This window comes from Condylura cristata, unplaced genomic scaffold, assembly GCF_000260355.1.
Source record: "Condylura cristata isolate star-nosed mole 26May11 unplaced genomic scaffold, ConCri1.0 scaffold00008, whole genome shotgun sequence".
Classification (NCBI taxonomy): domain Eukaryota; kingdom Metazoa; phylum Chordata; class Mammalia; order Eulipotyphla; family Talpidae; genus Condylura; species Condylura cristata.
The window spans coordinates 44,189,782-44,203,660 of record NW_004567109.1 but is presented as its reverse complement, the minus strand read 5'-3'; the positions used below and the strand labels follow the sequence as shown (position 1 = coordinate 44,203,660).

At 36.2% G+C, this 13,879-nt stretch overlaps 1 protein-coding gene across 1 annotated transcript in view; it reads right to left on the bottom strand.

Moving 5' to 3' along the window:
- The window catches only part of LOC101621241 (serine/threonine-protein kinase TNNI3K), a 242,120-nt gene that overhangs the window by 44,146 nt on the left and 184,095 nt on the right, over nt 1-13,879 (bottom strand). Inside the window, exons 19-20 of the mRNA XM_004679519.1 lie at nt 7,244-7,303; nt 4,004-4,173 (exon numbers count right to left, since the gene is read on the bottom strand). Coding sequence (XP_004679576.1) covers nt 4,004-4,173; nt 7,244-7,303 — 230 coding nt within the window. The remainder of the gene's footprint in view (nt 1-4,003; nt 4,174-7,243; nt 7,304-13,879) is intronic.

The window sequence follows — 13,879 nt, the reverse complement described above, 5'->3', positions numbered from 1 at the left end:
TATTAAAAGATATATGCAGCAAGATTTATGGTAGCAATATTATGGAAACAGTCTCAATGTCCATAGTTAGGGCAGTGGATTAGGAAGATATATACACAAGGAATACTACTCAGCTATAAAAAGGTGAACTTATGCCATTTGTGGCAACATGGATAGAAATGAAGGGAATTATGCTAAGTGAAATAAGTCAGAAAAGAAAAACAAATTGCAGAATTATTTCACTCATATCTGGAATATAAAAAAACGAAGTAAAGGAAGAGAAAACACACACACACACACACACACACAAACCCTTTAAATATGACTGTAGCATTGAGACACCAGAACGAAAGAGGGCTGAGAACAAAGGAGGGAGGAACTCAGAAGATTTTAGTGGAGAATTACGGGTGCTTTGGTGGTAGCAATGGGATAATAACATATATTTGTAGATGTGTAAACCTAGACTCTTAAAACATATAATATCGTAAGTCAACATGCTCTAAATAACCATAATTTAAAAATTAATTATTGCCAGCCTACTGTAGCTGTTTAGTATTGATAGCCTTTTGTTTATTTTTATTTTTTTTTTATTTATGCATGTGAGAACTGGAGTGTAGACTAGAGGTGTGGGAGTGAGTGAGAGGATTCACCAAAGACAGAGTAGAACAGGTGAACTGACTGAAATACACTACTGATGTGAGCAGTGGTAGAGACAGGAGAGGTCTACTGTGCCACGTGGGTTAGCTCCCTGACTGGGGATTGAACTCATGCCACAGTGGCTAGTCAGAGCATGATGACACTGAGACTTTAACCTGTGCCACCAGGGAGGCCCAGTGATCACTTTTAAAATGAAAGAATAGATAAAATAGTTAAAGCTGTTCACTGATTGTGCTCCAAGTTAATGATAATTACCATATATTGAGCCAATTTATTCAATTCTTTATTCTTTATCTGCTAAGCAAATATTTATTACATGTTAACTCTGCCAATTACATTGCTCAATTCTAGAGGTACAGTTATGTACAAAATAGACATGATTCCCACCTTGAATTATCTCACACCTTAGCTAAATCTATTACTTATTTCTGGGTTCATGTTAAGCAATCCAAAGATTGATCTTGCTAGTGGGAGGATACAACTAAGAAAATGACTGTTAATCACTCACAGCAAATACTCAGGGTGCACTAGGAGGTCAAAAGAACTTGGAACCTGGTAGACAAACATGTTTAGAAAACCTGGTGAGAATATCAAAGGGAGGTTCTCAAAGACTTTTTTTTTCCCACCAATTTGGGGCAGTTTTATTAGTAGTGGTATACCTTGTGGGTTCTGGAAAACCATTGAAGTTGTGTCCCCTATAGCCTATCTCACCAGTTAGGAGAAATGCTGGGCCTTCCGTTCTGTGTAGCTGTCTATATGCTCTAGGTTGTGTGACTTACCTATATTAAAGGAACTTGTATCCTTTGCTTGTATCTGTGGCCTCTTTCAATCAATCACAATAATGCCTCTCTAATAACAATCCTAGGAGCTGGTATTATCTGTATGTTACATATGAGACTTAGGTCATTGAGCAAGTAAATGGCAAGGCAGAGATTAAGCCTGAGATCTGTCTGACTCTTAACTTCTCTTTTAAGTAGACAGACCTCAGGTGACTGTGCTTTAGATATATCAAATCTGACTGTTCAGAGAATTAATTTGAAAAATCACAAGTATAGAACAAGAAGAGCAGATGGAACAAGAAGTCAATGCTCAGACTGTTCTAATCTAATCTTGGTCTATGAGCCTTTATAAAATTACATAAGACTAGAATCCAATAAAGAACTGTGTCCAGTTTGCCTGGTTATCAATCAAACTTCCTTATATTTAATTTTATGACTTTCCATAGATTAAAGGCTTCATCATTTAGATTCCCATCTCTTCATAGGTCAGGTATATAATATCTATGGCTGAAAAGGAGACAGCAGCATATTGTAGGTGATATTACATTTCCTGAACACCATGCCATTTTCCCTATCTTCAATACAAAAATTTTTAATCTGGTGATGGATTGTGATGTTCATGTGTAGCTGGGTTCATGTGCAATACTCTGGAGTTCATGAGGAAGGACAGAAATTTTCAACATGGTATAGACTTTCTGGAGTATCCATCAAACTCACAGCAACTGCCTTTTCTATTTTCTACCCTAAACAGGAACCATGTTTATATTAATGATATATGACCCTCCCTCCACTCCACCATTTGAGATGGCCATTTAATCTAACAAGAGACAATCACATTGCCTCGTAAGGCAGACTGCATTTATTCCTTTCATTTTGCTTTCTGTATCTATGCCCTTTGCCATGTAATTTCAGTTTCTTTCACTAGAGGCTGGTCTATTATCTCTCCCTATTGATGCTGGTCTCAGCTATGCGGCTTGCCCATGGGATGGATGCAACTTGAACACAGGATTTAAATGTGCATGTGAAGCTGGATTTGTCCTCTTGAGTTCCTGGAAATTGCCCATGAGAAGAACAAGCAAGGTAGCTGCTGTTTCAAGGAGCATGTGGAGCAGGTCTGGGTAAAGCCCGCAGATCAGGGACAAGTCCACCCAAAGCTAGTCCACAGACACACGAGCAAGAAATAAATGTTTATGGTTGTATAGCTGTGGGTTATGGTAAGGGTTTCATACAGAATTATTTCAGTGATAGGTGAGTGATATATCTCTGCATAATACTTTACAAAGTAATTGGGATTAAAAGAAATTGTCTATTAGAAATTGTGGCAAGAAATATCAGAGCTTGATATGGAAAAAAAGCTGATATTTCATATCTGACATGCCCCTTTGTTTATATTTTTCTTTTTTATTGATGTAAAAATTCATATAACACAAAATTGACCATTTTAAAATGAACGATAAGCATTTAGTATATCCAGTGTTTCACAATCACCACTTCTAATTCCCTATTATCTTTATCACCTTTAAACAAAATCATATATGCCCTATTAAGAAGTTACTCTCTATTTCCCTTCCCCACTAGAACCACCAATGTGTTCTTTTATTTTTAAAGATTTATCTATAGCTATTAACTGAGTTGTGTGTCTGTACCAAACCCAAATGTTAAGCCTTAACCTTTCCTGTAACTGTATTGGAAAAAGAGCCTATAAGCATGTCATTAAGGTCAAATGAGGGCAGAGATTGAACCCCTGGTTCAACAGAATTGATACCCTTATAAAAGGTAAATAAAAAGACACAAGCTCTCTCTGCTACTTGAAGGCACAGTGAGAAGCTGGTCTTATGTAAGTTAGGGAGAAAATCTCCACCGATACCTGTCTATGCTGACACCTTGAGCTCTGATTTCTGATGTCCACTTTGAAGAAATAAGTGTCTTTTGGATAAACCTTTCACTCTATGGTATTTTGTTAAGGCAGCCTGAACTGACCAATGTACATATTCTGGATATGTGCCTGACTTTTTTCATTTAGCATTTTTTTCAGGGTTCATTCATTTGTATGTATTGACATGTCATACCTTTTTAATGACCGAATAATAATCTATCATATAGATAGTGCCTTTTGTTAGTACCCATCTTGAATTCCTTTGGGTATATATCTGGAAGTCAAACTGCTAAACTTTTGGTGGTTCTGGTACCAGGAATTCTTGGTAACTTCAGAACACTTTCAATAATTTCTTTTTGTTGCTGTAGCTAGACAATTTTCGCTTAAGCTATAGCTAATTGCTGTCATTTATAACTTAGCCTGAATTACTAATAGATAAAAAATTTCTATTTTTTCTTTTTCCTGGACATCATCATTCTTTATACTCCATTTGACCTATTCTCTCTCCTACTTCCCTCTTTACTTCAGAAGTTTGCCTTCATTCATCAGTGTCCATTTAAATTTTGTAATTCTTAGTCATGCTATAATTAAAAAAAAATAGTCTTAATACTCCTCTTTCAAAGTTTTCCATGCAGGCAGTAAATTCTGGTGACTTTCTTGATGAGATTCTGGAGTCTGACTTAATGAGACTATTGCTCAGATTACAACTTACCTTTGGGACCAGGCAGCATAGGACCTTGCATTGAGAGCATATTCCAATTCAAAACGACTCCGTAAAGCTGCCACATGGCTTCGGCCAGGTCCGCCCCGGCTCACCAGGCAATCAGAAGAGGAGGAAGGTGAGAGAGACCCGCTACTGTTACTTGATGCAGGAGACATCATCTGAGTGAAGGAAGCACAGTATCAATCATTTAATAAATCCTGCAGGCTTAGAGACATAAAATAGAATATGAATTTATTTTAACTTTCTATTGTAGGATTTCTTATATTTTAATTTCTGTTCTTTTTGGTTTGTTTCTGACTTTCCCTTTTAGCTTCTGGGGGTACCACCTGGCTTGATCCAGTTCTAAGCTGAGAGCTGGCCCATTAAACTTATGATAGTCCTACAGAAAACACAGCAAGCCCAAATCAGAGTCATAAAATAGATATTTAGAAAGCTATTATTTAATGATCAAAAGGTTCTCTGCCTGTTTCACTATGGTGTGATTCATGGCAGAAGCTCTTTAAATTGTAGCTTAAAATTTTCCCTTTACATGAAATTATTCCCTTTTTATAAAGCAGATTTATACACTTTCCCAAGCACACTTCCATTTTATAAAATGAAGGATGTTTTAATGGCTGACAAGCATGGGGTCTAAATGGAGTTGTTGTGAGAAAACTTTAAAAAATAGTTACAAACAGTTACATGTAGCCAGGACATAGAGGGAAGATGAGGAGTATAAGGGGGAAGATAATAGGAAGGAAAGAGGAACAAATAGAGTAGTTTTTTCAAATCTCTGATAACTTTTCTGTTCATGATTCTACCCAACCCAGCTGGAAAACATCATGCTTTCATAAAGACATGTATATGGTAGATGGTGTACACACACACACACACACAGATACACACACTTCTAGGTCCTTCATAGTAGTCAGGACGTTTAAATAAAACTCCCCAAATCATGTGATGTCAATGTTGAAATAAACCTTCAAACTCCAGTGATTGAATATCCCTGTGACAGGACATCTATAGAAGATCCTTTTCAAGTCAGCTTAGGGAAGGGTGATCTGTTCATTAAATTTAGGGCAGTTCTGACCATTAGAAAATCTTTCCTTAAAATAAATCAATTACTGCACTTATTTTCTCTGTTGGTCCACAGTGCGCAACACTAATCACTTTGCCCCTCAGTAGTTGAGCCCAGCTGTTAGGCTCACCCTCATTTTCTTTTCTCTGGTTTCTCTTTCTTGTTCTCACATGACTTGATTTTTAATCCATTCATCATTCTGATCTCCTTTTCCTAAAATGCATTTTGTAATTTTAATTATCTCTTTGAAAGAAACTGAGAATAATCAGGTACTATTTTTTTTAACCTCTCAGAACAAAGAGGAATGAAAACATTGTTTTGTAACAAAAAAGTTACTGCATATTCTAATGGCTAAAAACCTTATTATCCACAAGCTTTCATGATGTTCCTAAACCATATAGTCACTACTGATATTTTACTATTGCTTCTTTGGCACTGATCCATGGTGTTATATTTAATCTTATTAAATTTATACTTGTAATATATGTGCTATTATTTTGCCCTTCAAGATATTCTAGAATTCTACTTTTAATATTTACTGTCTTTCCGTTATATCATATCTACAAATGTATGAGTCTGTCCCAATGACATTGCTCTAAACCGCTGATTAAACAGCTGAAGAACAGAGAGGGCAGAATCTTTCTGACCTCACAAGTCAAGTCCCTTGAAGCCAATACTTTAATGAATACAACCCAGTTCAGCGAACAGGGGACAAGTGTGCTATGACTTGGTCAGTAAAACAAAATATACTAGCTTAGTAGATCTTACCACTATCCCTGTTTTCTGGAATTGGTTCTCAGTCCTGTTCAAAATGAAAAGATACCTGGAACTCAAGCCTTAAAATTACCTGTCAACATCAAAGACCCATACCAGAAGCTCTTGTTGGAAAGCGTTGCTCAAGACTTACCTAAAATATCAGACTTCTCTCTGCTTGAGAAAGGTAGACTTACTTCTAAAGACTGAAGCCTCCTTCTACACAAAAGATTTCCCCAATAAAATTTCAGCAAATCTTCATGAAACAGAGCTATCCATGGTAGGATACAACTGAAGACCTCTAATTTCCTGATAGACTAGGTTCTTCATAATCTATCTTTTAAAAAAAAACTCAACTAAGAGTTAATTTTGGTTGAAATATTTTTTAAGGAAGAATATTTTCTTTGGATGGTTTGGGAGTCAGACACACAATCTCAGTTTAGGGCAGTTTCTCCTCTTTTTTGTCCCCTCTCAGCCTCTGTATTTGATGTCCATGCTCTCTCCTGCAGTACTCACTTGTGTTTGGGAATATGTTTTAGTATTTTGAATTAATATTCATGTTTTAGTTTCCTTGCATATTTTCAAATGCTATCTCTTGGCCAGGTGTATAGAAAATTAAGGCAATTATAGAGAAAATTAAAGTAAATAGTTCTGTGATATTAAAGGAAGAAAATTCCATTAACCTGATTACTAACATATATCACTTGATGTAACACATGTGTGGTATAAAAGCCAAGCCACACCATTAATTTGTGCCTAATTTTAGTGGTATGGTTTTAATTTCTTATTGAACATAAGTGAATAAGTAGCTTAGTATTTTAGCTACATTTCACTGCATATAGGAACTTCTGTATAGAGAAATATTTTAATAACCATCTTTTAACATTTGTTTTACTTTCAAACTTTTACATATCAACATCTTAAGCTGAACACCTGTGTTCATGTTCTTGTTTGATTATTAATTGGAAAGATCCAAATTTACTCTGCAATTGCCTTTGCCAATTTTGCTTCACCCTAGGAACTTAATAACAGGGTAACTGTGACTGGAATTATGGACACTCATACTTTTTTTCCCCCATAACCATATTTTATTTATATTCCCCAATACCCTGGGATATTTTCAATTTTTTTTAAAGATTTATTTATTTGTGCATGCAGAACTGGGGTACAGGCCAGAGGTGCAGGGACAGTGAAAGGATTCACCAGAGTGGGGAGCAGAACAGGCTGAGGGGAGCAGCGGGCAGGCCAGGCGAGGTCTACCGAGCCATGTGGATCAGTTCCAAGGCAGGCAGGGATAGAACTCATGAGGAAGTAACTTTAGCTTCTTAATGCTGTGCTTTAACCCGCTGCACCACCAGGAAGGGATCCGATTTTCAAATTTTTAATGGACCTATTTCACAGGTTAAAGTTCTTACCTCAATGTTGCATAGACACTCTTCTAACTTGGTAACAACTTCAGAAAATTCAGGTCTTCCCTGTAAATAAAGAAAAGACATTTATTTTCCCCCACAGAATAAAAGGAAAGGCAATTCTCTTTGGATTTTAAAATTAGGTATTTGCATTTGTAAAGAATGAGATTAACAATAAAGTATATTTTTATTTTAAATACACTTGTATTGAAGTGTTAATTGAATGTTCATTTGCTGTTCAGGGAGGGATGTTGAGTCTCCCTCTGATAAGAGTTTTAAGTCAGAATTTGCAACTACATTCAGATAATGAAATAGTGGAAAGGCTTTAATTAGCTTTGCATGTTTTAAATGGCAGGATTTCTTCTTCAAAAGGAAAGAATAAAAGTGAATGCTAAAAAAACTATTAACTATCTCAGTGCCTTATAATATACTGCACAATATATCTGTACAAAAAGAACTGCTAAAACTAATTTTATAATTAGCTTCATTTTTGAAAACACTGGCTTAAATTCAAAACTATGATCAATAGAAACCTTATGACTATGCCCTATAATAAGGGTTAAGAGAAGCTTTTCATCTTCAAAAATTGTCATTAACAATATTGTCCATTATGAACCTCTATGTCACATGAGTTTGGTTAAACAAACATTCATTGTATTCTGATTATGTTTCAAGCTTTATTCTACTTGCTACGGATTTAAAAATGATTATGACTCACTCGGAAAAATTCCTGGAATTTTAGAAAATGTTGGTCTCCTTGGAAGAAATTATATGCCTCCTTTTGTCAGTTCTAAGGACTACAAAACCTATCATTTCTCTTTTTATGAAACTTTCACTGCCAGGAGGTGGAGAGCCCAATTTAACATTCAGGTGCAGTAACCAACTAATTTAGAATCTTAGTAGAACAATTTCTCCCTTAATATCTCGCCCTCTCCTGAGGACCCTGCTTCCCGCTGAGCCTTCTCTTGTAGAAGTGGTTTTCTCTCACATATTCTTTATATTTGTGAGTTGGTGGGGGTGGGGTGGAGTATCTGTGTCTTTCTTATTGTCATTGCCACTTTTAAGTCTTTTCTGCCTCTTCTAGCAGCTTATCAGGCTAGAAGGGCCCCTCGCCCTCATTCTTTGAAGGTGTTAGCTCAGTAATTATTCTCTGACATTACTCATAGGGATGTCATCTTCTGAGCAGATCATCACATGAACTGAGCTGTGGGTCCCATAGTCTTCTCTTTGCAATGATCTTGTGTTCCACCTTATCTTCATTACTTAGCCTCCTTGTTCTCCAGACCCTGTCACTAGATTCTCCATTCTCTCATTCCTATGAGGTCATCTTGTGCTCCTCTCCTTTCCATTTAGCTCACTTCTTCTGGAACTCTGAGGGCTCCAACAAACTGACCATTCAACCCATCTTGTCACTTAAGAAAACCAAATTTTTTATTGTAAACATTTTCAAATGTACCCTAAAGTAGAAGAGAATGATACAATAAATCTCATGTTCAGATCCTGCAACCTTAACAATCCTGTGTCTGCTGATACTGTTTTATCTACCTACCTACCTTCCTACCTATCATCATAATTTTTGTCCATTTTGTTTATATTTTCACTATGATCCTCTCACCTCATTTTCTCACTCTTTCCTTATTTAAATTAGATTTAATTGGCAATTATAGTCATTCCCTTCTAATACCATTTTGGTTAGGTGTTGGGTTTAGAGAATGGGATCCTTGGGTCACCTCTAAGAAAAGTTTCTTCAGAGCTCCTTTTTCAGTGGCACATGACAAGTTTCCCCACGAAGTAGAGACTTTTGGTTATATCCAAAACGGCTGTTTTATTTACTTATCTTTTAAAAAGAGATGATGATGCATGCATAGACACAAGAAGGTAGAAAAAGCTGTGTTTGGAAGGGACAGATTTGTTAAGTGGTGCCTGCACAACAAGCAGTTTTTTGATGAGAGCCACAGTTCTGAAAGGGAGCAGGAGAGCTGTGTCTTGCTAATGCTGAAATTGTATTGCCATAGTGTTCTTTTTTGGGAGAGGTTCAGTTTTTTGTGGAATTGTTAGCTATTGTTAAATTAACTATTTGTAATGTGAAGTTTGATTTGTAAGGACTGATGATTCTTTACAGTGATCTTCCATTTCCACACTCCACCTCTGGTATGCACCCCTTGGTACTTCTATAGCAGCCTGAGACTTTACACATCAGTTGGTGCTTAAGGATTTTTCATTTCTGTAGATAGTTTAGTAACTGGGTTCATCATTTTTACTCCCACCTTCAATTTCTGGTTTCGTGATGCCTCCATCTTAAGTTTTCTAGTCTTCTCCACCACTTCCATGTAAACTCAACTCTCTTGACCATCATGCATTTTGTACACCATTAGGGAAAAAAAATCTATCCTGCCTGTACTTCAAAAGCATGACCTGTACCCTTATGTAGGCCATAACTATTACCTAAAGAGCCTCATATATTTCTAGCTCACTCACTCATACTCAAATGGCTATTTTGTACTTTCTTCTTGTTCCTCAAACTTCTAGTTCCCACTACTCGGTGGACCAACTGCCTACATCAAAATCTACATACCCTGCCTTCATTTCCATTTGTCAGTGAGTTTACCTGAATATATCTGAAGTCATTTCTTTCACAGAGTACTACTGTACAAGATCTTATCCTTGCTAATCTACTCAAGGATATTGCTTTAACTAATTCTCCCTTCTTTATGCCTTCTGTGTTCCTTTTCTATTTAATTCCCCAAATATTCAAATTTTCTATAAATTTTCTCAACTTAAATACAAACAAATAACAACAAAACTTCTAATTCCACTTCTTCCATAAGCTGCTACTCGATTTCTGTTCACCTTTATCACAAAATTGTTCTAAAGAATTGTCTAAATATGTTATCTCTAATTCTTCTTTCATCTGTCCTCCACCATTGTCAGGCTTTCTCCTACACTTTTTTGAAAGAGCTCTTGTCAGGGATACAAAGGATATCAGGATGCTTACTCATTACTAAACTCAGAGGTTAAGTCTCAGCACTCATCTCTCTTGGCAAAGCATTACATACAAATAATCATTTCTTTGTTCCTGAAACATTCTTCAGGGGATTTAAGGTTACTTTCTCTTTCATTTTTTTACTCTCTCACTATTTCTTAGACTTCTCTTGTGGTCCCACTTCATACCTTTCAATCCTGGAATACACCAGGATTCAGTCTTAGGGTATCTTTTCTTCTCTATTTAGAGTTAATTTGTTCAAGATTTAATGGCTGTAAGAAACAACTCCCAAGTGTCTGTCTCTAACTCAGTACTGTCTCCTGAACTCTAAACTCACATCTGTAATTGCCTGTATTTATAATAGTCCTTGTTTCAGTAAATGACAACTCCATCCTTTTACTTCTAGAGGCCCCAGGCTGTAGACAATCTTTGATTTCTTTTTGTCCTAAGTTTGTCTTTGACACACTTTAATGATGATAACCAATTATCAGAATCCAACTACATCTCATTCTGTCTAAACCACCATCATCTCTTGCTTGTATGGTTATAATTATCTTCCAACTATTTTTATTGCTTCTGTTCTTTGAATATTAAAAGTATGTTCCCAACACACTGTCCAAAATAATTACTTAAAATGCACTTCAGGTCAATTAATGCCACTCACAAAAGACTCCGTTTCTCATCTTATTTGGGTAAAGAAAAAATCCCTTGCAATTATTGACAAGGCATGGACACCTGCTTCAGATATCCTCTGACACTCTGTCGTGAACTGGCCCACACTTTCTCTGTGCTCACCCATGAGGACTTTGCCTTGGCCATTCCCTCTCCTTAGAGTGACCAATGCTTTTACTTTTTTCCGGATACTTCTCAAATATTACTTTTTCAGAAAGATTTTCTTTGTCTACCACACGTGGCACCCCCAAGCTAATATTATCTAGCTCTCTTCTTGTTTTATTTATTACAGAGCACATTATGTATTTTCATATTTACTTGTTTATTGTGTCCTTTCACAGAATATTCAAACCATGAAGGCAGGGATGTGTTCTTGTTCACTCTCCTACCCCAGTGCTGTGAACAGTGTTAGCAGAGAAGTAGTTTAATAAGTACTTGTTGAACAAATGATCAAATAATATTTTGCTTTGTTTTGTTTCCTACTTGTTTCATTCAAGTCTTCAAATAAGTCAGGGAATACATTGTGAATGGATGGACTTTTTAAGAACATTAAATCTAAATGATGTTAATATTTCATTGGATGGTTGAAAAGGCCTCAAAATAATGGTTAAGTTTAACAGTTATTGAAAACATACAGCATTCTGTTTAATGCTCATAACACTCTGTAACATTACTTTTATACTAAACCTAAAAGGACAAAAAATAAAAAAAATAAATAACTTACCTAAGAATAATCAATAAACAATAGAGCTGAATTCAAAGCTAAGTAGAAACTTGTAATTATCAAGTTCCTTCAAATTTCTTGTCTAAGCAGCCCACTTAAACCTATGAGGAATAAATCAGTTGTAATAATGTAAGATTTAGTGCCTGAGATTTGCTTCTGCATAAGAATAGTTGATTGAGAATTAAAAGACTTGAGGTTAAATAGCTAATAGTGATGTGATTTTGGATGGTTTATTAACCATTCTGAGCTTCAGCTCTCTCAGCATCAAATTGCTTTGTAAAATTAAGAGAATTAATGTATGTACTGATGCTCTACAAACTGTAAAGTGTTTTATAAAATAACTTAATTTTAAAATAATTTATACTAATGAGTGTACCCTGGAATGTGAGCTCTGTGAATTTATGGCCAAATGCTTCAACGGTTTGGTTTAAATTCTTTGCAAATTAAAGATGCTAGTAATTTATCTGGCACCTTGGGAGAACCCAAGTTGCTTTGGTGAAGCCTCTCACTGCCCCTGCCCTCTGCCCTGTACCCTAGTTCTGTATGCATAAATAAATAAATCTTTTAAAAAATCACCAGGGCCGGAAACCGTTGTTCTTTCTTTATTTTTTTTTTAAAGCAGGAATCACCAGAGTGAGATGGCTATATTGAAAACATGAAGGTAAGTGCCAACATTATGACATGCACTGCTCTCATCTTTCCTTCCAGGTGGATGGCTCCTCCTCTCTGCCTTCACACTGCGGTTGGTGGCAGCCTGCCCCGCATCATGTGTAATGTGCACTGAAGATGTAACGCTCTGTCACCAGCTAACCTATATAGTAGGTAATAAAATCAACCACGCTAACAAGCAGGGCTCAGTGTGCCTGGAAAATTCATTGCCATGCCTTTCACTGTATGCACATTCTCTGGGCTTAACCTGAAAGAGGTAAACTTTTAAAGAATAACCTTTTAGAGTGACTAAAAACTACTGTTCTTGGTGGTCCCAATCAAAACTATCTTAAAACTTGCAGAGGTAACTGGGATATTTTGTTGTTAGAAAATAATATTGCCATTTAATGCAGCGACATGCTATTGATTTTATGGGTCTCTTACAAAAGAAAAAAATGGATCACTTTAATTCTATTTTTGCCCACACTTGATGCAGATTTGAACCTTACCACTGGCTGGAAGATGTATCAATGATCAGAAACCTGAAGTGCAATTGTTCAGCATTAGTAAGATTAAGGGATGTACAAGCAAAACAAATTATTATCAAAGTGCATCTAATTTTAAAAGTCTAGTCTTTTTTTTTTATTGGTAGTAAATGAGCTGTAGAAATGCTAACAAGATACACTGCCTGTATTCATTACATATTGCTTGCTTAAGTCAACAGTTTAATAAGACACCTTATTAACAAATTTGAAGAGAATGTGATTTACATCCTGATATCTAAAAAGAGATAAACAAGCTATAAGCTCTGCCAATGGAAACACTGCAAAAATAAATCTGAGTTAAGATGGGTAGAGAAAGAATTCCTTAAGTCCTATAACTGTGAATGAGGAGGTAGACAATATTGACATCTCTGACAAGGAAAAAACAGTTCCAAGCTAGCTGGTATGTATCCTGCTTCCAATCAGTATTGAAAACATTGAAGCTTCCACCTTCCCAAATGGATTTCTTGACTTCACTGCTTTATTTTTTTTTTTTCCCGATCAGTGATAGCTGACGTCTGTAAGAAACAAATAATTGTTTGTCTGTATGGCTGCACCTCTCTGTCTCCCTTCTCATTTACAGAGTGCCACATTTGTGAAGTTACATTTCACAAACATAGAGACGCAAATGGATGACTCGAAGTGGAGCTTCTGACTAGTTCTAGATAAGAAGCGATTGACAGGAAAAATGGCCTGTTCCTCAGAGTCGACAAAGCCCTAGAGGTCTGGCGGGAGAATAAAAATAAAACTCCCTATCCCCACCTCAAGAACAATGATGAGGAAAACAAAATGCCAAACTGGCCAGAATTAATAGAATTCAAATAACCAGTAATAAATATTTTCAAAAAATAAACATGATTGAAGTTTGCCTGTGTGGCAAAGATGGGAGCAATTTTTCCAATGGAAGGCACTTTGAAAATCTTTTGTCTTTTACACTTTGAAATCTCTTTGTTTTAGTGATGTAGTCTGAATTTCATAAAGGAATTGTGATTTGCTTCCCCTGTGGTTGATTGTTCTAATATCACCTGCAGACCTCCCAGGGACAATGGACTCTTCCATCCTCACGACACTGT